Source organism: Perognathus longimembris, chromosome 14 (assembly GCF_023159225.1).
Source record: "Perognathus longimembris pacificus isolate PPM17 chromosome 14, ASM2315922v1, whole genome shotgun sequence".
NCBI lineage: Eukaryota > Metazoa > Chordata > Mammalia > Rodentia > Heteromyidae > Perognathus > Perognathus longimembris.
Genome location: NC_063174.1, coordinates 24,790,214 through 24,814,142, shown reverse-complemented (window position 1 = coordinate 24,814,142; position 23,929 = coordinate 24,790,214). Strand labels below are relative to the sequence as shown.

Genomic DNA, 23,929 nt, shown 5'->3' with positions numbered 1-23,929 from the left:
ACCTCACATTTTCCTAGTGATAGTTGAGGCATAAAAATTGTTCTTGCTCATGAAAGTACCCTCTCCCAACTCTCTCCTCAATTTTTAGAGACAGTGGTTCTTGGGGCTGATCACATCTAGTGGTAGATATGGTGATTGTGCAAGGGAAAAAAACAAAAGGCTTTATGAGTGTGGACTACTGCTACATTGCTCCCTTGGCTCTGCTCTCCATTCACTTGTGGAACATGAGCTGTTACTTCTAGGCAGCCCTTGTGGATTCCTGTTTCAATCCAGCTCTTCCCAGCCATTATGGTACCTAGGTTTAACTATTTCCTTTTAACAAGAATGCAATCTCTTTGTGGGTCTGTTGGTATCTCAAATCTTTCCTCTATGGGTCACCTCTTCTCCAGCATTGAACACCCCCTTACAAAGGTCACAGTTAGAGAGGTGTGGTAGTTTTGCTGACAAAATACTGGGAGTCAGCCTTGCCTCTGTGCTATTCTCCCTGTTCCATCTCTTTAATCTCACTTCTTTTACATGTAGTTCATTCTGTACATTTCAAAGTGAGGCTCTAATGTTCTCTTGTGTGCTTCCCTTTCCTCCCTTTATTCTACAACAGTCATTCTGTGATATAGCTCATTTGGGTTACAAGAATACAACTTTATGAGGAATTTCATTTTATGTCTTAGCTTATGAGGCATTTCTTTGTTTCCAGGGACCAGTCTAGATTTTTCATGTCTCTTAAGCAGCTGAGAGTGGAGAAGAGGGAGACTCTATGTGGTCATCATCACAATGCCAAGTTGTGGCTGCTTCAGAGAATGGGCGTTTATCATAGCAACAACTTGTGTGTCTGTGTGTATGTGTGCACAAGCACGCCAAGCATGTGTCCAGTATCAGAGCTTGAACTTAGGACTTCTCACTCCCCCTCAGTTTTTTTTTATTATTTTTTTTGATTATTTGATGATCTACCACTTGAGCCACACCTTCAGTCTTGTCTTTTTGTCATTTGGAGAAAATTGTTCACACAGGCTGCCTTTGAACCACAATCCTCAGATTTCAGCCTCCGGAGTAGCTAGGACTATGAGTGTGAGTCACTGGTGCCCAGCATGGGAGTGATGATCTTTAACTCATGTTTTTGCTTTTTTCATTTGGTTATAGATCTAATGACATGATCTTTGAGTGCCATGTAGGCCAAAACTAAACAGAAACCCAAGGCTCAGAGCTGTTACATGCTTTGTCTGAGATCCCATCTCTAAGCAAATGCAAGCCCAAGTCTCTCTTGGGCTTGATTAACTCACTTTTTTTTGTGCCAGTTTTGGGGCTTGAACTCAGGGCCTGGGCACTGTCCCTGGCTTCTTTTTGCTCAAGGCTAGCACTCTACCACTTGAGCCACAGCACCACTTCATGTATACAAGGTGAGGAGCACTTTACTACTAGGCCATATTCCCAGCCCCAACTCACACTATGTTTAGAACTTATACTTACTATATATCATATTGGACCCAACCACATGTAGGCAAAACTCCAAGGTTCTAAGGTTGGTTTCTTTGTGCCACAATTTAGGTGTGAAACATTTCAAAAACACAGAAGCTACCAGTAGTCTTATTTCTTTTTGGTTGGTTTTGGGCTTGGATTCAGGGCCAGGGAGCTAGCTGTTCCTGAGCTCTTTTGCTCAAGGCTAGTGCTCTACTACTTTAAGCCACAGTAGCACTTCTGGTTTTCTGGTAGTTAATTGGAAATAAGAGTGTAGGCTGGCTTTGAACCATGATCCTCAGATATGGGTGAGAGCCACCAGCACCTGGCTCTGCATTCATATTTAGAACCACAACTCTAACTCAGGAAACATTTATTGGCTATTCCTGGTGTCAGCCAAACTGCACACATTTCTACACACCTTTCCCTACCTTGCAGCTTATTGCCCAAGACATAGTTTTTGTGGCATGGTCAGGTGAGGCCAGCTGATGGGAATTCATGCTTTTTCTTCCTTGCTGGCTTATTTTTAAGCCTCTATGCTTGTAATCAATCATGTTGACAAAAAGAAAAAAAGACACACCAATGTTACAAAACCTTGTATTAATCATTTCCCTTCACTTTCAATATAATGTTGATATGAAATATAGCCATGATTCTTAGTTACATGGGAGGAAATGAGTAATAAATACATTGTAGCAAGTTTAACCACAAGGGTGTTTCACTGGTAACAACATTTGAAAACTGTACACTTGCAAAGAATGGCATCTTCAAACATTAGTATATCTGTATATCAGTAAAGCTTTTACATGTAACAAACATGCTCTTTCCATATATGACAAATTTAAAAAATATGCATTGCTTGGCAACATGAACTAGGCAAAAATATTTCTTTTGTCACTAACTTTATACAGGAAAACAGGACGAAAGGCACGCATGCATGTACAACATAGATGCCTGCACGAAGCATGCAACAAAAGAAAAGCTTTTTAAAAGTCAGCTTACATTAGGCATAAATACATGGAGGGTTATATATTAATAAGGGAGGAAGTCTTCTGTTTGACATTATTAACATTCCTGTTTTCTTCCAATTCCTCCCAGAGGAATAGACATTCACCTTTAAGTAAAGATAAAGGAATTACAAAAAATAAAACTCACTTTGCAAACATCTCTCATGACTTATAAAAAAGAAAAGAAAAAACCATTAGTGTTATCATAGCTCCATGTGCAAATGATCTTTCTGCAGCTTCTGCTTGTAACAGGCACACCCAGTCACCCGGGTTACATGGCTTCCCTTACTCAGGCAGCAGCAGAGGCGCCATCCAGTGGGCCACGGGTCCTCCTCTCTCTGCCTTTCTGGAGGCAAGCCCATGCAGGGAGCCCAGCTCAGCCCTCAGAGCAGGCTCTGCGGGCGACACATTGACACACCTCCTGGCTGCTGTAGCTGCAAGAAGTGCAGAAAAACAAAAGACCTGGAGAAAGCTCCCATTCTGTAAGAGGCAGCCAGCAACACCTCAAAAGAAAACGTGGTTTCCCTCAGTGTCGCTTCAAATGAATGGGAGATGGAGCCCAGCTGGAGGCTCCAAAAAGGGACCCCTTGGTACCCAGGATCTGAGAACTAGGTGCAAGCAGCAGCCCTCCGCACGCAGACCCAGCAGTGTCTATGTCGCTTGCTGGCTCTTGTTGGAAAAAAATATTAAATTCAAAAGCATGTGGAAAAAAAACAATACATACGAGCAGCAATAGTTCCTGTCTTGTACACAGTTCCTGTGTTTCCTCCTACTGTTTCTCATGAGAAACCACTATGAATAAAAAGCACCAATGAAACATCATACATGAAAAGACTATTGTAAGACCACTGTCCCTGGGACAGCGCCGACATGTCAAGTACACACTGCTTAAATCAGAACTACATGTGCGTGTTGGGGGGAGACTCATGTAGTGAAATATATTTTACTCTGAGACTTTTTTTTTTAAACTGTTGACTATTTACTTAATATAAAACAGTTGCATTTTGGTGGGGGAGGGGAGGTCAATGGATAAATACAAAAAAAGGCACTGCCGCTGAATTACTAAATATTTGACTCCACAGCTTTACGCATGCAACTGTTTGACTCTTTTATAAATAAAATTCTTTTGATTTAGGAGTTTTATTCTTTTAATTGAGCTGTATTGCCTGCAGTCAACACAGGACTCAACAACGGTAAGGACAGGCTCCTAAAAATTCATCAGAAGATCCAATCTAATAAACAACGAAAATGAAAACACTAATCTAGCAAAACAACTAAGTAGACAAATCTCTACACAGTTCATGAAAAATAAGCTTTTCTTCTTTTTTTGTTTTTTAAAAAAAGAATTGTGTTGTTATTAATATCAGACTTTATCATGGTTACCAGCCATAGCGATAAGTAACATATCCAAAATAATATCTGTAATAATCGGATAACCATTGTTTCTATGTTCAGTGAAGGAATAAATAGAAATTCAGATTTGCAAATACTTTAAGGTTTTCGTCCTTTTAAAGGATTCATGCTAATGTGATTGTGTTCACAATCTGTTTTCTGAATAACTTGAGTCACTTATGGATGCATGTTTTGCAGCAGATCACAATGCTTTCTCCTCTCTCTATGAGACATGTAATACTATTGTTTCTCTCCTCTTGATTAACTCTCTCTGCAGCCCTCCAAATACATCCTCAATCCTTCTGGCCTCACCTTCGGCCTACCAACATTGTGCTCTTCCCGCCTGTCACCTGTGACCACCCATCCCAGCACATTCCTCAACATGAGCTTGTTTACAAAAAAGGATATGGGAGATGGATGTTAATGGCACTTAGTTTAAAAGAGTCAAGTGAAAAACACTGCCTCTTTCTGAATGTGGATTTGCATCTTCAGGATGGAGACACCCAAAGAAAGGTCTGAACCTTTTTCTTTCTTCATTTTCAATGTGTTGCATGAAGTCATAGGTTCAAGCTTTCAGTGCTCAGGAAAGGCTCTATCTAGTTAAGGTATCTTCAGCTTTTTTGAACTGCAAAAAGACTTGACCACCTTACTCAGCATCGAAGACTGTTGCTCCATGTACATTTTTAATCTTAAAGGTAAAAGAAAATCATTTGGGTTTTATTAAGGCCCTTTAAATTGGTGTGCTCTTCATTAACTTTAAAAAAAATCCACCATAAAGGTTCAATATGACCAAAGGATGGGGGGGAGTCTTAAATCTCTGAATCCATGAATATAATGTATGTCTTCTTTTACAGATGCTCCTCAACTTACGATGGGGTTATATCTTAATCTATCATAAGTTGAGAAAAAAAATCCACCATAATTAAGCACAGTCATTTTCATGGTCGGATCTCTTTAATTTTAACTCTAACTCCATTTTAAAGAAAAGGGGGACCAATCTTTCCCACTTGATAAACAAGCCTGCGCTGGCTTCTGGCTGACATTTACACCATCATTTACACAACCCCATTTTCCAGTGCATAGCAAAATTCCTTTCTGATTTCCTCTAATACCCGCCATTGCATCAAATTCCAAAACACTGTCTTTCTTGCACTTAAGAAATACAGCTATTACGCTGTGGTACCATAGTTTGTTAATCTCTCACTGTGTAATGATTGCCTTTTTTTTCTCCCTTCTGTATGGAGAGAGAAATTAGCCAACAACAGAGTAAGTTGCTGACTTACGCTGCATTGCATAGAGCCATTGTTTCTATCATGACATTAACTATCCCTCTGCTTTTTCCCACTGGGTGAACCCAGCACCTCTCCACCTGCTCTCTGACACTTACTAATCCTTGATACACGGTTCTTGGGCCTTTCTGCCTTCCTCAAGCAGGGACTGAGTGAAGGGAGTAGAGTCCAAAAAAGCTCAGATTCCTGTGAGCCACACCACTATGTTTGGAGCTCATTATCTGGGGATGAGACCTCTTTGTAAGGAAAAACCATCCATCCTTATCTTTCTTCACTCAGTGGAACCTGTACCCACCTGGTGACTTTAGAGCAAGACCAGGAGGGCTAGGGATGAAACCCCTGGATCAGGTGGAAAGGAAGACAGGTCTTTGGATAAAAAGCAAATCCAGCCCAGAAAGAGACCACAAGCTTAGTTTGGAATCACTGGGTGATCTGTGAGCAAATCCATCACTGGTCACATGGTGCTGTCATTCTTGTGTGCTTGCCTAGTGCTATGCCCTAGCATAGCTACACCATCCTCATCCTTCAACTCTGCCCATGTCCTCCTCCACCTAAAAGTGAAAGACAACTACTCAGACCTACGTGACTGCATCCACCTTCCTAAGAAGCAGTGCTTGCTTGGCAGCTGTTTGAAAACACAACCCTGCTGCTATTATAAAAATAGAGAGAGAGAGAAAATGAATCCATAACAATAACCCCTTTACAAAAACCATAGTAGGAAGAGAAGTTCTACCCAAATTCTTTACATAGTATGTACCCTTTAAAGTTCTTATGTAAACAATACACAAATCAAAAGTTTATCTGAAATTTTGCTGGAGGGAATTTCTTCCTTCTTGCTCCTGTTGCCATGTAGCCCTCTCCGGCAGCTCTTTCAAAGCAGAGGCCTCTGGGACATTCCATCAGGGGAGACATACTCAAGATGAGCCGCCATATTGCTTTGGTCGCACATATCCATCTTCTGTGGCCTGACAGTGAACTCAGGCTCTCTGAGAAGACTCCTCAGGGCTGGAGCTTCTGCCTCTTTCCTGCCTCTTGTACTTCTTTCATGGCAGGAATCTCCTTTCCTCTTTTTCCAGCCAGGAAGTCACTTGCATCCCTCAACTCCCCTCCCTCCCAGGCCCATATTTCCCTAGAGACCCCTCCCACCCTGCACACCAAACCATCCCATGACAGAGACAAATGACAACATCACCAATCCCAGGTCTACTGATATGTTTACAAGGATGACCTACGCTCTCACAAAATCAAAACGGGCGAGGGACCGGGGGGAAAAGACTGCAAAGTATCTTGGAGGATTCTATGCAACCCTGAAGATGTCTGACACTGGGCCCGCAGCAGTCGATTTCACGGCCAGCGCGGTCACTCTCATCTTCAGCTTCTAGATTGTGGAGGTCCGGTCAACCCCGTCTAGAAAAGAAAGAAGCACACATGGGACATAGTTGACAGTTCCAGGTCAGCCCACTAACACCAGTACCTCCGGCCTCTCGAGACACTTTACTCATTCATTCAACCTCTGGGAGTAAGCCATTTTTCCCCCTAGGAGCCATATTGAGTCTGGGCTCCAAGATAATCCTTCCCTCCCAAGTGCTCACCTTCTGGGCAGGATGCAGACAAGATGAGTGTAATTTCTATAAAGAACGATGGTCCAAGAAGGCAGGAACATGAAAGGATGAATGTCTAACGTCCTTGGAAATCAAGAACCATCTCAGTAACTCCTCACTTTCTGTGTATCAGCTTGTGCCTTCTATATGTGATAACTGGCTTTGAGAGAACGGGTGTGTGTGTGTGTGTGTGTGTGTGTGTGTGTGTGTGTGCATGTGTATATGTACCCCTCCTCCCATGAGTGTTAGGATAATTGTAGAGGACCCCTTCCTCATGTCTAGAAGTGTGGTGTACTCCTGGAACATTCGTGAATGCCAAACCTTCACAGGTTTAGAGAGCTGGAAACCCAGAATTCTCACCTAACCTGACTCAAGCTGCATTCTCCTGAATTCCAGGCCCATGATGCATCTCTCCAGGGTGACTGCATTCAGTTACAGGACAGGGCCAGTCAGTCCACACCCACTATGGATAGTAGTGCACTGCCAGTTTCCAAGGGACAGCATTCACATGCAGCCATCATAGGTTGTATGGTCATTTTGACAAACTTCCAATGCACACCAGCTCAGTGCCTTGAGGAAGCTATTTGTATAATCACCATCTTGACTACAGTGATCTGGTAAGTCCCACGGAAGGGGAAGTAGAGAAAGCGAGAAGGAAGAACAAAGTGAAGTGCATGAAAAAGAAATCAGAGAATGGACTATGTTCTCTTCTCTCTAGTCTCACTTCTGTAGTTGGGGGCATACCTGTACACACAGCCTGTCTGCTCTAGAGGCTGACTGGTGGCTCATCTTCCCAGGATGCCTTGGGTCATGCATCAGGGGGGAAAAAAATCTCACAGAGCTGGATGAAAGCCTACATAATGACTCATAAACCAACATGGCAGACACCAAGCACTTGGGTTGATCGTCAGGATGGGGTGCCCCAGGAACTTGACACTCTCTTCCTGAGGTGCAAGCAGAGGAACCACTTTTACCATTTTCCTTTCCTCTACTTGTCTGTCTTCCTGTAAAATGACAACTCACTGGCATTTGGGCTCAAGAAGACCAACTTCCTAGCACTTGAAAGGGATTGGCTTAGAGAGAGGTATGATCATGGGAGGGCCCACTGCCACTGTGCTCCACCTAGGCTACCTACCCGGAATTTAATTTGCATTCTCTACCCAGGAAACAGCTCACTTGACTTTCCACCAAAGGGATTACTGTGTGTGTGTGTGTGTGTGTGTGTGTGTGTGTGTGGTGGTGGCGGGGGGGACAGCAATAAAAGAGCCAGGCATTGGTAGCTCACACCTGCAAGTCTGGTTATTTAGGAGGCTGAGATCTAAGGTTTGAGGTTCAAGCTAACCTTGGGCAAGAAAGTCTGAGAGACTCTTATCTCCAATTAACCATTACAAAACTGGAAGTAGAGGTGTAGCTCAAAGTGGTAGAGTGCCTTGAGTTTAAGTCCCATGACCATCACTACCACCTCCAACAACAACAAAAAATCAGTGAAAAGGCTTACTAATCTCCTAAGATGACAACGACAACAACAGCAAACAGAGCAAAACAAAAAGGAACAAACCATCAGTTCAGAGAGGTAGTCTATAAAAACAGAAAAATGGGCTAGCAAATGAAGTTGTTTCAATGTAAACTCCCTTTAATAAAGAACATCTGGCATTCTTGTTACTAATGCTAATAGTGTACCTAGCAGTTGGATAAGAGTGTCCACATGCCATTTACCCATCAGGTCCTGGGGAGCCAAACATGGAGCTGGAGCTTCTCAGCCCACAGGCTGGCAGCTGTGGAGCAGGAGTGCACAGGGCTGGAACTTGGCTATCAGAGGATCACAGACTATGGTGTTTCATACTTGCCTTGTTCTCTTGGTGTATTTTTTAAGGTCCATCCTTACTGTAGTATGTACCAATACTTCCTTCTTATTCATGCTGACTGCCTCATGTTGCTGACCCAAATACAGCCATTACCAGATTGGTTGTTTGTCATTCTTTCTTATGGGGGCTGCTGACTTAATCTTTTATTTTTGTGCCAATACAGGAGGAGCTTGACCTCAGGGTCTGGGGACTGTTCCTTAGCTTTTTCAGTCAAGTTTGGTGCTCAACCACTTGAGACACAGCTCCACTTCCAGATTTTTGATGGTTCATTGGAAATACGAGTTTCACGGACTTTCCTGCGTAGGCTGGTTTCAAATCACAATCTTTAGATCTAGCCTCCTCAGTAGTTAGGATGACAGGAAAGAGCCACTGGCACCTAGCTGCTGGCCCAATCTTACGATGGAGAAAGAAGCTACCCAATGATGCAGTAAAATGTCTAGAATCAGCATGATCAGGCAGAGAGCAGTGATTTGCAAACAGGATCCCCTGGAACTCCTGGGGAGGTCCCCAGAGAAGCTAGGTCTCTGCACTGTTTGGTCTGAAGCCCTGTGCTGTCGCAGTGGCTGATGGAGGCAGTCACCTCCTGAGCCCTACACTGAGGCCTGGTGGAGGAAGTTCCAGGCCTCTTGTTCTGCATCATATATAGAATTGATCTATTTCCTATTTGGTTTCAGGGTAAGATGGCATTTGAACACAATCTTTAGTCTGCAGGGATTCAACATCTCAAACCTCAGGCCTTGACAAAGCTCTCTGCAGGGATGGCTAACACTAACAGCAGCCTTCCTGCCCTCTGCTGCCAGCGGCTGCACCACGGGGCCTTACACGGGTGGCTCAGTTCTTGGCCTATGACCTGAGTTGCCTCACTGGGTATCTGTGATGAAGATAACTGGGGACAAAGGGGAGAGGGCACATAGCCACTTTGGGGTGTGACTCCTGGCTCTGCTGCATGCAGGCATGTGGAACCGTTCCTGTCACTTCACGTGGTGAAGGAAAGCTCAGAGCGCATGGGCCTCCAGGCATCACGCAAGCCATTTGCAACAGGGAGATATGAAAACAAGCAGGGATCTTTGTTTCAAAAATTCTATTTTTAGAGTATGTTGGGCTACGCTTGGCCCAGACCTGGGGATCCAACTCTGAGAAGGAAAGCAGCCAGCGCAATGGGAGAGGTTCCCACTAAGAGCTCCATCCTGGGTGCCTGGCACTTCCAGTCCCCACATTTGGCTGTGACAGGGCTGTGGTGGGTTCCGGTGTGTGTGGGAGGGGTGTTCTGGGGAAAGGGGACCCTGATGGGGTTTCTGGTCTCCAGGTCTCTGACTTGCCTCCCATTGAGGCCCCCCACCCCCAGCACCTCTAAGGCTGATGTCTCTGTCCCCTGCCAACTTTTCCTTGTCCCTTTCCTGCTCCCCTGAGCCGCTGCCAGAATGCAGCAGCGTGGCGAAGGGGCCACACCAGGGAGACACTCACCTCCCAGGGCGTGCTCGGTCATACTGAGGCACAGGGACTCCAGCCGATTATTGATGTCAGGTTCAGTCACAGGAAGCTGGAATTCTGCAAGGGACCAAGGGCAATGTTGGTGACGGAGAGTCTAAAGTATGCACAAGGTCCCCGAGTTCCTCCTGCCAGGACGGGGGTCTGGAATCCTCTCCCCCACCCCCCACCCCCCCGCAGATGACTCAGGAAGGACCTTCAGGGTCACTGTGAAGGGCAACCAACCTCTGAGTGTTAGACACAGTCCATCCTGAGCACAGGTGGCTGGAAGAAAACTGGTAGCTAAAAATAGCTAGTCATAGTCACAGTCTACCACTCTCACTCTGCTCGGAGCCCTCCAGCTACTTCCCATTAGAGTAGGAGCCAACCCTAGGGTCATGGCCAGCAAGGCCCCATATGATCTAGCCTCTTACCTCCCTGTCCTCATAAACTCTCCCCCAATCCCTGCTCAATCCTGAGCCCTTTTCTACCCCAGGGCATTTGCACTGCTGTATGTTCTGCCTAGAATGGTAGTCCATGGATGTTCTCCTGGCTCACTCTCTTCCTGCCTTCATGGCTCAGGTTCTGCCATCTTTTACTGTATAGCCCTCTGCATACATACACTATCCCTTCCCCTTCTTTCTTTTCCTTCCTGGCTCCCATCCACATCTGGTGTGTATTTACTTCCTGTTCCGCCTGTTGAGTGCTGCCATCTCTGGAATGGGACTTAGTGCTGCTCCCTGTGCTGACACCCAGCCTACTGTGTTTGTGCTTCATGAAGAGTTACAGGGTAAGAACCCCCGGCCCCATGTGAGATTGCTGGGCACTTCAGATGCACCAACTCCTCCATCTGCCCAACAAATGCAGTTCCTAAATGGAGCTCCGAGAGGCTCAGTCACCCATCAAGGCCAGCCAGCTGACTCCAGAGTCCATGTCCTTTTGCATACCATGGTGACTGCAGGTGACTGTCCCCACTCCTACTTCAGTAGGAAGGGCTGGGAGACCTATTCTACAGGCACTAGGGTTTTGTCTTCCACTCACCCTGCCACCATCTGGAGCCCCTCCGGCTCCCTGGCAGGAGGCAGGTGCTAGGAGCCTCCTGCGCTTTCTGATTTGGTTTCTCAGGCTCTGTAGCAGTCTGTCCCTCATCCTGCAGCACCTCCAAATGTCTCAACTTCTAGTAGCACCCTGCAGACAGCCACAGCCGTTTCCTATCTCTGCAGGTCCCAACATAGCCAGACCACATTTGGCACAACTCAGACATATCCGTGCAGCAGGGAGAAGGACAGGATCAACAAGTAGGAGAAGCTCAGTACTGGTGGCTCATCTGTAATCCTAGCTACTTGAGAAGCTGTGATCTGAGGATCGTGGTTGAAAGCCAGCCCAGGCAGAAAAGTCTGTGAAACTCTGAACTCCAATTAACCACCAGAAAGCAGGAAGGTTGAAGTGGCAGAATGCTGGCGTTGAGCAAAAAAGCTGAAGGACAGTGCCCAGACTCCAAGTTCAAGCCCTAGTACTAGCACACTGGCATGCATACACATACATACACACACAAAGAAATAAACTCCTAAGAACTGTGAAGTCCTAGAGAGGGGACAGAAAAATACCCCCGAGTGGGTGTCGACATGGGATGTGGCCCAGTGACTAAGAAATCTCTACCTTACCACTGCCTTCCTCTGTGACCTGAGAAGCTGTCTCTGTCCTTGTGTTTTAATTCTACCTCTCCCACTTCAGGAGGGGTAGAGGGAGAGGAGGAAGGAGAGACACAGAAATGTGGTTTGGTGGGATAGGAAGTTGAAACCAAGGTCTAAACCAGAGCACTTGTTTAGCTATTCATTAAGACATTCTTTTGAAATTTGGGTTTCCCATTTCCAGCTAATTCAGAGGCAGATGTCGCTTCTATTATTTAAAATTCTCAAAAGGAAACTTGGCCAAATGGATCGATGGGAATGAGCACTGGGGAGCCGTTAGTGCTCTTCTCGTCACAAGTTCCAGCATCAATGGGTTTAGAAGACCGCTGGGCCAGTTCCTGAGTGGCTGGGCGCCAACAGGCATCGAGGGAAGTTGGGAGCAAAGAAAATGGCAGGAGTCTCTCCTGCCTCCATCCATTAGTTGCTACTCAGAGCAGGGGTGCGGGGCAATTAGACAATTCTAGAAGGAAAAGTATTTTCGTATTTTCATCCATTCATGTGAAAATCATATGCATGCAAAAATTAGCAGCCTTTGGGGTGTGAAATCTATAAAATAGAAACACCATTTTATATATAGCTAGTTAGCAAATATGAAGGAAAAAAAACAAACCTCAGCAATTATAGCCACCCATATGCTCATTGTAAGACTGCGTTTACTCGCTAGTGCTCCCCTTTAAACAAACACTGCGGAGAGATTGGGATAAATAAAGATGCTCGACATTTGTAGAGAAGTGTTTCAGCTGCACGAGTTCTTGCCAACACACAGCAAAATGCCATTTTTCCCAAGCCCGACTTTGCGTGTTCCAGAAAGGGGCGGGGGGCTGAGAAACACAGGACTCTCTGCTCCAAAATCCCCAAACCGTCGTGGCTGCTCTTTTAGGTAGTGAGTGAGCAAATCTGCTGGCTTCGTCATCCCTCGCTCTTCACTCTGGCACTTTGGGGAGCTGTGACCCAGCCCACCCCCACCACTCTTGAAGCAGCTCTGAAACAATTTTAAGCCCATATGTTCATCCAGCAGTTTCCCGAGAGTGTAAATCACTGTTGTTTTTGTGCTGGTATTAGAGCTTGAATTCAGAGCTTCACAGTCTCGCTTGGCTTGTTTTGTTCAAGGGTGACGCTCTACCATTTGAACCTACCATTGATACCTCTAGCTCAGGCTTTTTCTGGCTAATTGGACATCAGAGAGTCACGATTTGTCACGATTTGGGCTGGGCTTTGAATATGATCCCTAGCTCTCAGCCTCCTGAATAGCTAGGATTATAGGTATGAGCCACCGGCACCTGGTTGTAAATTAATTGTGGGTTAAAAAAAGTCTGTAAACAGTTGTACAAATGAGCTGCCATGTGACCACTCTGCTGTGTTTTTGATAAAGATGGGCTCATAGCATCTTGCCACACACATAAAGCATGTGGCTTGGTGAGGAGAGTCCCTGAGGGCCAGCTGGTGGTTGTGGGCCCCCATCACCTCTGCGATGGCTCCACCTACGCAGACCTTGGCCTGGACAGACAGAAGGCAGGGCAGTGTGGACCAGCGTGGGCCTCACGGTGCCTTCTCTGTGGCTGTTCAACGGCAGGCTTATCTCCTCTGCTCAGACTGCATCTCCGAGCACCTGCTGAGTTGCCCTGATTCAGACACTTTAAAACTTTTTGCAAAATTTCATATTTTGGTTCTTCAAGATTTGTAGTGCTTAATTAGTAAAATCTCTGCAAATATTCCCAGGCACCGCCCCCACCCCCCAAATAAACCCAACACAACAAAACCCTTCCAAATGTGAAGAAGTCCCAGTTGCAAACATTTCCACTAAGGGATAGACGCTCAGCCTGCGTTAGATTCTTCTTTGTCTCAGCCTTAGATCATTCCAGATTTTGTGAGGGACTCACGGGCCAGGCTGACTTGTTTATGTCTTTTCCTCACAAGTGCAGAATAGTCCAGTCTCAGATCCAAAGGCAAGAATGTTCCAGAAGTGAACAGCTCCCATCTCTAAGAGATATTACTGTGGGGTTCAGGATCCATGTTTGTGACACTTGAGGTGCAATTTCTCAACACTATGAGGTACTGAGGCTGTTGATGTGAGTGACCAATTTTTGCCTCTTCTTTCTTCTTTTATTTTCCTTCCTTCCTTCCTTCCTTCCTTCCTTCCTTCCTTCCTTCCTTCCTTCCTTCCTTCCTCTCCTTTTTCTTTTTTTTTGGTGGTATTGGGCTTGACATTGACTTTGGGCTTGCTAGGCTGATACTCTATCGCTGAGCCAAACTCTAACCAGGAAGCTGATTTTTTTTTTTTTTTTTTTAGGATTTTAGGACAAGGCACAGACTGAGAGATTCTGGAAAGAACCTTTAGAAACCCCACTTTGCCACGGACTGCCAAATCAGCTCTGTTGAATAACCAAAGTAGCTTTGAGTATGGGTACAGGAGAAGCAGTTTGTTTGAGAGGAAGAAGCAAGGCAGGGGAGACAGGCTGACTCTGAAGGGGACAGCACCCAAGCACCGCCATAACAAAGAAAGGAAGATAGGTGACAAGACAAGGTGGAGACCAGGAAGAAAGGGGGAGTAAACAACAAGAGGAAAAGAAATAGCCCGGGCAGGGAGGCAGGCCCAGGGCAGCAGGCAAGCTGAGTACCATGGAGATGGCGTGGCAGGTGGCAGAAGAATTTGAGTGATGAATGGCACCCCAGAGGCTGCTAGGACCTCCTGACCTCTGGGTCTTCTGGGACTCACTTTGGTGAAACACAGTGGGTATGATATGGGACCAGAAGACACTCCATCCCTTTGCCTCATGGTGACTCTTAGAGGCAGAGGAGGAGACATAGGGGTCTCATGGGTTCTTGGCTGTGGTAAAATGGACTCATGTGCCAAGGCAAAAGGTGAAGAGCAAATGTGTAACTATGTCCTATTCTGGGGCCTCTGCCTGGGCACCGTAGCTTCCTTCCTCTTCTGTTCCCCAGTGGGTCTGGGCTCCAATGCCGCCTCCTCTCTCAGCACTTCTGGCACGACTGGAGTTTGGACACAGGGCCTTGTGCTTGACATGCAAGTGCTCTATCACTTTAGCCATGCCTTCAACCCTTTTTGTTAGTACTACTATTGCTACTACTACTACTACTATTTTGTACTAGTCTGTGGTGCTTGAACTTATAGGGCCTACAGTTTTTGTGCTTGAGGCTAGTGTTCTGCCACTTTGATCCACAGTGCCATTTCCAGCTTTTTTAGTAGTTAACTGGAAATAAGAGTCTCACGAATTTCCTGCCTGAGCTGGCTTTGAACCTCAACCCTCAGATCTCAGCCTCCAGAGGAGTTAGTATTATAGGCCTGAACCAACAACACCTTATTTGTAGTTATTTTTTCAGAGAGAGTCTCACATTTCTCTCTAGCCTCAGACCAGTCTTCCTACCTTTCTCTCCTACACACCTGGGATACCAGGGGGTATACCACCATGCCTGATTTGTTTGTTGAGATGGGGTATCCCTAACTCAAACTGTAATCCTCGATTTCTGCCTCCTGAGTAGCTTTCTCTGCACTCTTTCTAAGGGTAGTTCTTCGCTAGGAATCTGAAACTAACACTAAAGAGGGAAAAATACGATCAGGCCTAGTGTGTTGTACTCCAAGATGTGAAGCATCTAAGAAAGGAAGGATGTGAATCATGTGCCAGCACCTGAAAGAGATTTGACATGGTAGCAATACCATCTTATCCTTCTCACATCCAGATGTTCAGGCTGGCAGGTGGTTTTTAATGCAAGGAAAGAGATTTCCAGAAAGCAGGTCTATAAGGCTTCCCAACTTATCCTGCTGGAGGTTTCCCTGTGAAATCTACTCTAGGCTTCCCTGACGCTTGGGGGAAGGGAATTGTATAGCCTTGAAGATCCCAAGGGCAGCTGAACCTGGACCAGCAGGAACACAGATGCTTCCAAAAGAAAGGACCACTCTCCAAGCAATTTTCCAGCAGGAAAGACACCCTGACTCTGTGAGCAGCATGGCGTCCCTGCTGTGTCACACACAGTTTGGAGCTTAAGTCCCTCGTGGTGAGTGTCTTAGACCTTGTGCTTCTCTGCTTAAGAGGCCCAGCTGAGGAGAGGGGCTCTACCCTCCCAGAGGCCAGCAAGACACAGAGATTACCAGCTCCTGCTGGTCCTGAGACACATGAAGCCCAATCAGCTAGAAATAAAGTGAGAAGCCACCCAGGATGGACCAAGGCACCTGGGATTCTGTCAGAGCCAAGGGAGAAAGGAGCATCTCAGGCACCTGAACAAGGTTGACGGCTCATTGACACAACTTGGGGATGCATTCTGGTGGCTATTCTCTATGTTCTTTGGAGAGATTCAAAGGCTTCCATGGTAATAAGATTATTTGTAAGCTCACAGAGAGCACTCTCTTAGAATGCATTGCATTCTTTAAGATTTGGCTAGAGACTTCAAATAGATGATTTTTCAGACACCTAATTGCTGGGGAGGGGTGGGGGAGAACTCCCTTGTATTGTTAGGCAGTTTTCTGAGTCTTAATTCATACGTCTCTATTCCATTTTGCATTCCATGTAACTCCCCTTTGTATGAGCATGAAAGCTACTTTCACCCTTCCTGGTTTCTGCCATCTTGATGTGATACCTGTAACCCAGTCCTACCTAGCATGTGGCCCCCAGCCCATGAGATGCCCACAGCTAACCAGATGACGCTACTGTTCAGGTCAAGGCCCTTCTGCCTTCTGCCAGGTGCCTATCTCTCTGGATCAGCCTTATCTGGGCCCGGCTTGGAGAAAGAGCAGTTGTCTCTGGGAAGGGGCTGTCTCCTCCAGAAGCAGGAAGAGCCCCCAGGTAACTTCTGGTTTTAATAAGGGCAGAGGCCAGGAACAAAGGCTGCAAAGCAGTGCCCTTGGCAGAGGCTTTGTGCAGCCACCTTGGTCTTCAGTGAGGGATCTGGGGTCTGCCTCTCCCGTCAGGGCCTCATCCTGAAAGAGGCACCCAGAATGGTGGAGTACTGGAGAGCTCACCAGTATATTTGCAATCAGCAAGTTTGCAAATCTGTTCTCTTGATTTGGGCGCTATTAGAAATACTGTCATTATTAGCTGGACACCATGGCTCATGACTGTATTCTCAGGTAAAGATGGGAAGAATCAAGATTGAAGGATCAGGACTCCACAAGCTAGGTGTGGTGACTCATGACTGTAATCTCAGCTATGTGGGAGGCATAGGTATAAGGTATAAAGATTGAAATCTAGCCGCCAGTGGCTCACATCTATAATCCTCACTTCTCAGAAGGCTAAGATCTGAGGATTGTGGTTTGAAGTCAGCCCAAGCACAAAAGTCTGTGAGACTTTGTCTCCAATTAACCACCAGGAAACAGGAAGTGGCACTGTGGCTCAAAGTGGTAGAGCACAAACTCTCAGGGACAGCACCTAAGTCCCAAGTTTAAGCTCCACAACTGCCAAAAAAAGAAAGGATTGACACCTGAGACCTAAGATAGAAGGGGTCAAACTGTATTTGAGAAATAACCTAAAGTGGGGCTGGGAATATGGCCCAGTGGTAAAGTGCTCGCCTCACATACATGAAGCCCTAGGTTTGATTCCTCAGCACCACACATATACAAAAAAGCCGGAAGTGGCGCTGTGGCTCAAGAGGTAGAGTGCTAGCCTTGAGCAGAAAGAAGCCAGGGACAGTGTTCAGGCTCTGAGTCCACGCCCCAGGACTGGCAAAAAAAATAAAAATAAAAATAACCTAAAGTAAAAAGGTATGTGGTGTGGCTCAAATGGTAGAGCACTTGCTTAGCAAGCACAAGGCCTTGAGTCCAAACCTAGTTCACCAGGAAGACCAAAAAACACACCACTGCTACTACCAAATACAACAATCCACAATGACTTCTTAAGCCTACTTGGAGATAGGCTTGTGATTCTCAGGCAAAAGATTCATGGGCGGGGGGGGGGGGGGGGAGATGAAATCCCAAGGGATCCAGAATTATAAGTTCCAGTATGTAAAACAAATTTATTTAGTGGTAGGTAGCTACTTTGCAGGAAAACTGAAAGTAGACTGTTCTAAGTGGTCACCTCTAGAACAAGAGACTGGGGAGTAGGCCAGCTAGGGGAGTGTGAGGCTCCCTTCTCCTATGAGCCCTTTCTGTGTCATTTGATTCTGTAAGCTCAAGGGAAACAGGCTCTGGAAAAGTAAGAGGGTGAGAAGGCTCTGAGCCCTAGTGGCCCTCAGAATGAATGGCAATTGTGTGCATTTGGTAAAACAGTGGAGAGAAACTATAAGGTATGGGCTGGAATCCAACCCAACAGACCTTCAGTGATCAGGGATGGCCCAGCGCTTACAATGGTAACCTCCTGGCCCTGGTTTTCCCAGTGTAGATGGGGGAAGCTCTGGGAGAGTATAGCAAAATGATGGGGAAGATGGACAGCTGGGTAAAGAGACTCAGGAAGGGGGAGAAAAAAAAACAACAGTCCAGAAGAAATCAAGAAGGCCATTGCTATGTTCCAGGCTGTGTAGGGAATCTGTGAGGTGACAGGGCTGCTGGGATACAGGCTCAGGTCTGAGGAAGGTGAACATTCACAGGTGAGTACCGGTGTCTAGGACATCTCCAAGTCTTGTCCAGGTTCACTTTTTATTGGAGACGGATTCTACATAATTCTGTATGAAAACAAGGTTGGGCTCCATGAGTCAGGAAAAAGGCCTCTTAAACCCTAAATTTGAAATCATTTCTTCCCTGGAAAAAATAGCTGCCAGTATGGAAATGGAGAAAAGAGGCTTTGACCCAAAGGAAGTTATCAATGAGAAGAGCTCTAGAGTTACAGGCAGAGCAAGTTTCCCAGGCCTGGGGTCCTGTGGATGGTGCTTCCGCTCCTGACCAGCCTTCCCCAAGGGTTCGTCCTCTCCTTAGCATCCTCCTGCTCCCCCTTTCTTGCCTCCAGGGTGCCTCTCCCTTGCACACCCTGGCCTGACCCTCAGGGACAGGGATCACAGTGTGACCATTTAAGTTTGGATCCAAAGTCCTCAGCCTGAGTGAGCTAACAGGTCCTGTGGGCTCCTCCTTGCTACTCGGGCCAGACTTGTGGGCCCAGAATGTGACACTTTCTATGTAGTTTTATTCCCTGGGTTGGTTCTCTCTATCTCTGTCTGTCTGTCTGTCTCTGTGGTATATGTGTAAGTGTGTGCATACTGGAGTTCGAACTCAGGGCCAGGGTGCTCTCCCTCACTTAATTTTTTTCTGCACAAAACTGGCATTCTATCTATGTATCAGAAAGAATGACATTGCCCCATTCATAAGGAAATGGAAAGACTTGGGGGAAAAAATCGTGCTAAGTGGAGTAAGCCAGACCCAAAGAAACATAGACTCTATGGTTTCCCTCATTGGGAATAATTAGTATATGTCTAGGATAGTCCTAGCAGAGGATCACAAAAGCTCAACAGCTATGTACATAGGAACATATAAGATGATGCTAAGCGAAATATGTCCAAGATATAGAAACAAGTGGTTTATCATTGTTGTTATTTTTAATGTACTATGTGAAATTATTTCTTTTTCTTCTGTTTATCTTCCCTATGATTTAGCCCCTGTTGTCACTGTATTTGATTCTGGTACCCTAGGTAATGTCTTATCTGAATTAGGGAAGGGAAGGGGAACATCAAAATGGTGAGGCAAATGCGAAACCATTTCAACAGCAATACTTTCAAGACAATATGTTGTAAACTAACCATACAACTTGTGGTAGGAGGATTGGGGAGGGGGGAGAAAAATGAGGGAGGAGGTAACAAGTTTCACAGGAAATGTACCTACTACCTTATGTATGTAACTGTACATCACCTTGACAATAATTTTTTTTTAAAAAGCTGGCATTCTACCACTCGAGCCATACTTTTACTTATAGCTTTTTTTTCTGGTTAATTGAAAATAAGAGTCTCATGGACTTTTCTGTTCAGGCTGGCTTTGAACTGAGATCTTTATATTTCGTCTTCCTGAGTAGCTAGGATTACAGGCATAAGCCATTAGCTCTGGGCCATCCCCGAGCCTGAACTCTGCCTTGAACTGCCTTGCCCTTTTCCCACCTTTGCAATCCGTCTCATGAAACTCGGCTCCAATTCTAAGAAGCTTCCTGGGCCATCTGATGCCACAGGCCATGTTCCCTCTTTAGACTCTTGCAGGGCTTGCTGGCCAGAGTCCTCTTACCACCTCTGGGGGGCATTTCCAGGAGACACAACACATCTCTGGTTTGCTGCCTGGCTGGCAGAAGCTACCTAGATGTAGTGTTGTTTGTGTGGCTCTGCATTCCTCCCAGGAATCTGGAGGTCACTGCCTACGTGGAGAAAGGATTCAAGGAGCTGCTGGCTGTGGACAGCTCTGGGTACCCTATCTTGGAAGGCATGGTGTTTGGTGGAAATGGACTTTAAGTGGGCCAAATTGTTCTTAAGCCATGGAAAGGAAAGATGGCTGGTCCAATGGGCATGGCTTTCCAAAGGCATCCCAAGCCAGCACAACCCCGATCAAGCTTTCTCTGTCACATTCTCACTTTTTCTACACACATGCACACGTGCACACACACATGTGCACATGCAAATGCATGCACGCACACGCACACACACGGAACCCCTCCAGCGATACCTCTGTTTAATCAATCAATCTAGGAATATGACGCATATCAAAAACATCCCCGTCACATTGCAACTGACTCCGGGGCTCCATGAAGCTGGCTCCCAGCCAGGCAGCCGCTGTTCATGCTGGCAAGGCACAGTTTAAAAAAGGAAAGACTTCTACCAGCTCGAAAGAATGCGTGGTGACAGTTGAGGCTCAGCACTTTCCGGCTGGGTCACCGGGGCATCTATTCTGACATCCGGGGGAGAAGGAAGGGAGAGCTCTGGGGCACGCTCGGGGCCTACCTGGCTGCTGGAACATCAGCATGTTCTGTGGCGAAGTGTGCACGGGCAGCGAGCGGGTCCTCTGCACGGTGCTGTGCGTGCGGCTGGGCATGCTGTTGCTGCCCCCTGGGTTTGCGAACCACAGGTTCTAGGGAGCAAGACATAGGGGAGGGGGAGGGACATTAGTCTAGACACCGTGGGACAGGTGGGGGTGGGGAAACAGGGCCCCAGCCAGAGTTCAGAGTCCCAGGGGAATGCCCATCTAATGTCTAGGGAAGGCTCCGGAGGCTGGAGCTCCCCATTTGTGTACCGAGAGGATTTCATACATTCACCCCAGCATTTGTTCATGAACCCCTTCTCAGGTTCCCTATCAGCTGTAGCTTCTGCTGCTACCAGCTGGCTCTCTATCTCCTCTATCTCCCAAACTGCTTTGACTGATTGGACACTCTTTCCAGGGAAAAGAGTAGGGAGGAGTTCTAGAAATGTTTGCAACAAGCAGGGTGCTAGTGGCTCATGCCTGTAACCCTAGCTACTCCAGGAGGCTGAGATCTGAAGATCCTGGTTCAAAGCCAGCCCAGGCAGGAAAGTCATTGAGACTCTTATCTCCAATCACTCACCGAAAAGCTCCAAGTGGAGCTGTAGGCTCAAGTAGCAGAGTGCTAGAGCAAAATACTCATGCCCAGGCCTAGAGTTCAAGCCCCAAGACTGGTTTAAAAAAAAGAAAGGAAAAAGAAAAACACATAGAGTATAGGAAATCACAGAGTTCTTATTTGAGATGCTTCAGATTGATTCTAGGGCCAGCCTTTAAGGTGAAAAATAAGCAGCGGGCAAGCCAAACTCAGTTCCTGTGTCCTAGTAGTGGATTTCTCTTAACTGGATTTGGGGCTGAGGACAATTATCGGAAAATGGGGCTTTCTCAGGTCCTGGGCTGCTCCTGGTGGTGGCAGGGGTGATCCTCCCCATCTGTCCTGGAGTTTATTTTCTTGTTTATAAAGCCAATCTCTCATCCTCATCCTTTCTCCTGGGAATCCTGTGTCTCAGACCTGCAGTGTCCCTCTAATCCTAGTGCTAACCTGTGCAGCCTCATCTGTACAGCTGAGGGCACGCAGGGAAGAGGCGGGGAGTAGGGGGCATGGATCAGAGAGATCAGCTTCAGAGCTTGAAGCAAGGATCTTGACCAGCTGGGAATGGCAGCCTCTCTCAGAATTAATCCTGCACCGTTAGGCAAAAGAGCTATCCTGTACGGCAAAAGAGCTATTTGTCACAGATAGAAAGGCAACAAAAGCTCCTTAAGTACTATCCTCTGGAACCTCTGGAAGGCAGGGCTGGGAGGTGTGAGGTGTGTAGAGGTCAAAGATCAACATAGCATCTTTGTGTCTTTCTAAAAAGGCCTCTAGGCAGGGTCCCTAAGGCTAATTTGGTGCTGAGCCTTCCAGACACAGCCTCAGGGATCCTCAGACTCCCAGGGAAACCATACACGTGCTAGTTGCCTGGGAGGCTCAGGTTGCACAGTTTTTTCTTCCCACCCTGGGGTCATCTGGGAAGCCCTGAAGCTTCCCGCCTGGCCCCAGGCTAGCAACCTCCAGCTTCCCTGGGAGTGGAACGAACCTGTCTTCCTTGCTTCATGATGGTGGGGTTGGCTGTGGCGTGGCGCTGGTTGGAGCTGACAAATCCACTGGTGCCCAAGAGACCCAGGCGGGCAGAGGGGACATTGCGAGAAGGGATCTGATACTGGCGTGGGTTCCGTCTGCCCATGCCACCGCCCACAGAGCCGGCCGTTGGGAGGGAGTTAGATTGCCCAAAGCTTCGACTGTAAGAATAAGAAGAAAGAACCCAGAGACCATCAGTTCTCCAACACCCCTTGAGAACCCAGGCTGCCTCCTTGGGACAGTCCACAAGCAGAAAGGTCTATGCAGAGCTCCATGCTAGCCAGGGGCTGTGATAAAAAGGGCAGCTGCCATCTGAGAGCATGGGGCACGTAACCTGTCTGGGAACTTATACACTGCCCTTCACCTGCTCACAACCCAGTGTAGTTAAGGGCTGTATCCCTTTTACAGTGGGAAAAGTGAAACAGAGAGCTTGTTAATTTTGCTAAGGCCACACAGCCAGCAGGGGGCAGCGCACTGCAATATGGGCCCAGGTGAACTGCCCTCTTGGATTCCATGTCTGGTCCACCTTGGGGGGAGATGGGAGAGGGGGTGGGCAAGAAGATGGGTGCTTTTCAAGCACAAGGCAAGAAAGCAGCAGAGCCAGGGCCAGAATGGAAATGACTCTGTTCTAGCAGGCCTTCAATCACGTTGTGGTACACTTATCAGACTGGTGCTGCACACTTGGAGGAACAGAGGCTCTGGAAGGCTCTAGAAAACAAAGGCCAGTGTCTGTCCTCTTCATTCTGGGCTCCTGGCACAATAAATGCTGGGGGAATAATTAAGTGAATGAATGACGCAGTCTCTGCCCTCATGACGGTCCTCTACACTCCACAGCCTGCCTAATCTGTTAGCAGCAGAACTATGAGATAATGATACCCAGTGCTCCAGGCTTAGGGTATGGTCTGCCTCACACTCCCTGCAGACTGGGCTTTTCAAAGGCCAGCGAGGCTCCCAGCTTCTCCTGGGTCCAGGCAGAAGGCTGCTCCCCCCAGGGTTGGGTGAGCTCAGCACTGAAGAACTCATGTTGTCCACCAGCCTCAGTTCTGGGAGGTTGCAAAGCAGCCAGTGGGATTTCAGGAACCAACACATTCTTTCCAAGAGAGTCAGAGGTTTCCACGCTCACGTACTACTGCCAATGGCCACTAGATGTCGCAGACTTGCTTGTCCAGCTACACTGGGGAGTTTGTATGAAGCCTGCGAGGAGACTCCGCAGACAGGCTGACGTAGCGGTGGAGGACGAGGGGGCCCTGCAAAACAGTCATTTCCTGAGCCAGGCAGAGTTGTGCATGTGGGGGGAGGGGGTTGTCTGGTCAGGCAGCACAGAAAAGCTCTGCGCAACATCCCTTTTCTCCCCTGGATTCCTAAATTTCCTAGGAAGAGAGAGGGCTGGGGAAAAGAATTCTAGGCTTGGTTTCTTCCTACTTCCAGGCTTTTGTGGCCAAAGAGCAGTGCTCTCCATTTGCATCCAAAGAGGAGGAAGAAGCTGGAGGTTCTTGGTGCCTTTGTCTTACCCTTCCCCACTTTTCCTTCCTTCTTTTTTTAACAAGAGTAAGACTTTTAATTTGCAAGAAGAAATTAGGGACTGGGATCTGGGTGGTGTACCTGATTTATAATTTGCATGTGATCAGAGACCTCCTTTGCAGAGAATGGTCTCTCCTGGGAAACAAGGAAAGCGGTGTCTTTT

General features: G+C 46.9%; 1 protein-coding gene across 3 annotated transcripts in view; it reads right to left on the bottom strand.

The window, feature by feature from the left end:
- Positions 1 to 2,033: 2,033 nt before the first annotated feature.
- The window catches only part of Samd4a (sterile alpha motif domain containing 4A), a 230,224-nt gene continuing 208,328 nt past the window's right edge, over positions 2,034 to 23,929 (bottom strand). For all 3 annotated transcript variants that reach the window (XM_048362550.1, XM_048362552.1, XM_048362551.1), the window contains 4 exons: positions 22,205 to 22,406; positions 20,618 to 20,744; positions 10,071 to 10,154; positions 2,034 to 6,547 (listed from right to left, as the gene is read on the bottom strand). In XM_048362550.1, coding sequence (XP_048218507.1) covers positions 6,519 to 6,547; positions 10,071 to 10,154; positions 20,618 to 20,744; positions 22,205 to 22,406 — 442 coding nt within the window. In that variant the 3' untranslated portion in view covers positions 2,034 to 6,518. The remainder of the gene's footprint in view (positions 6,548 to 10,070; positions 10,155 to 20,617; positions 20,745 to 22,204; positions 22,407 to 23,929) is intronic.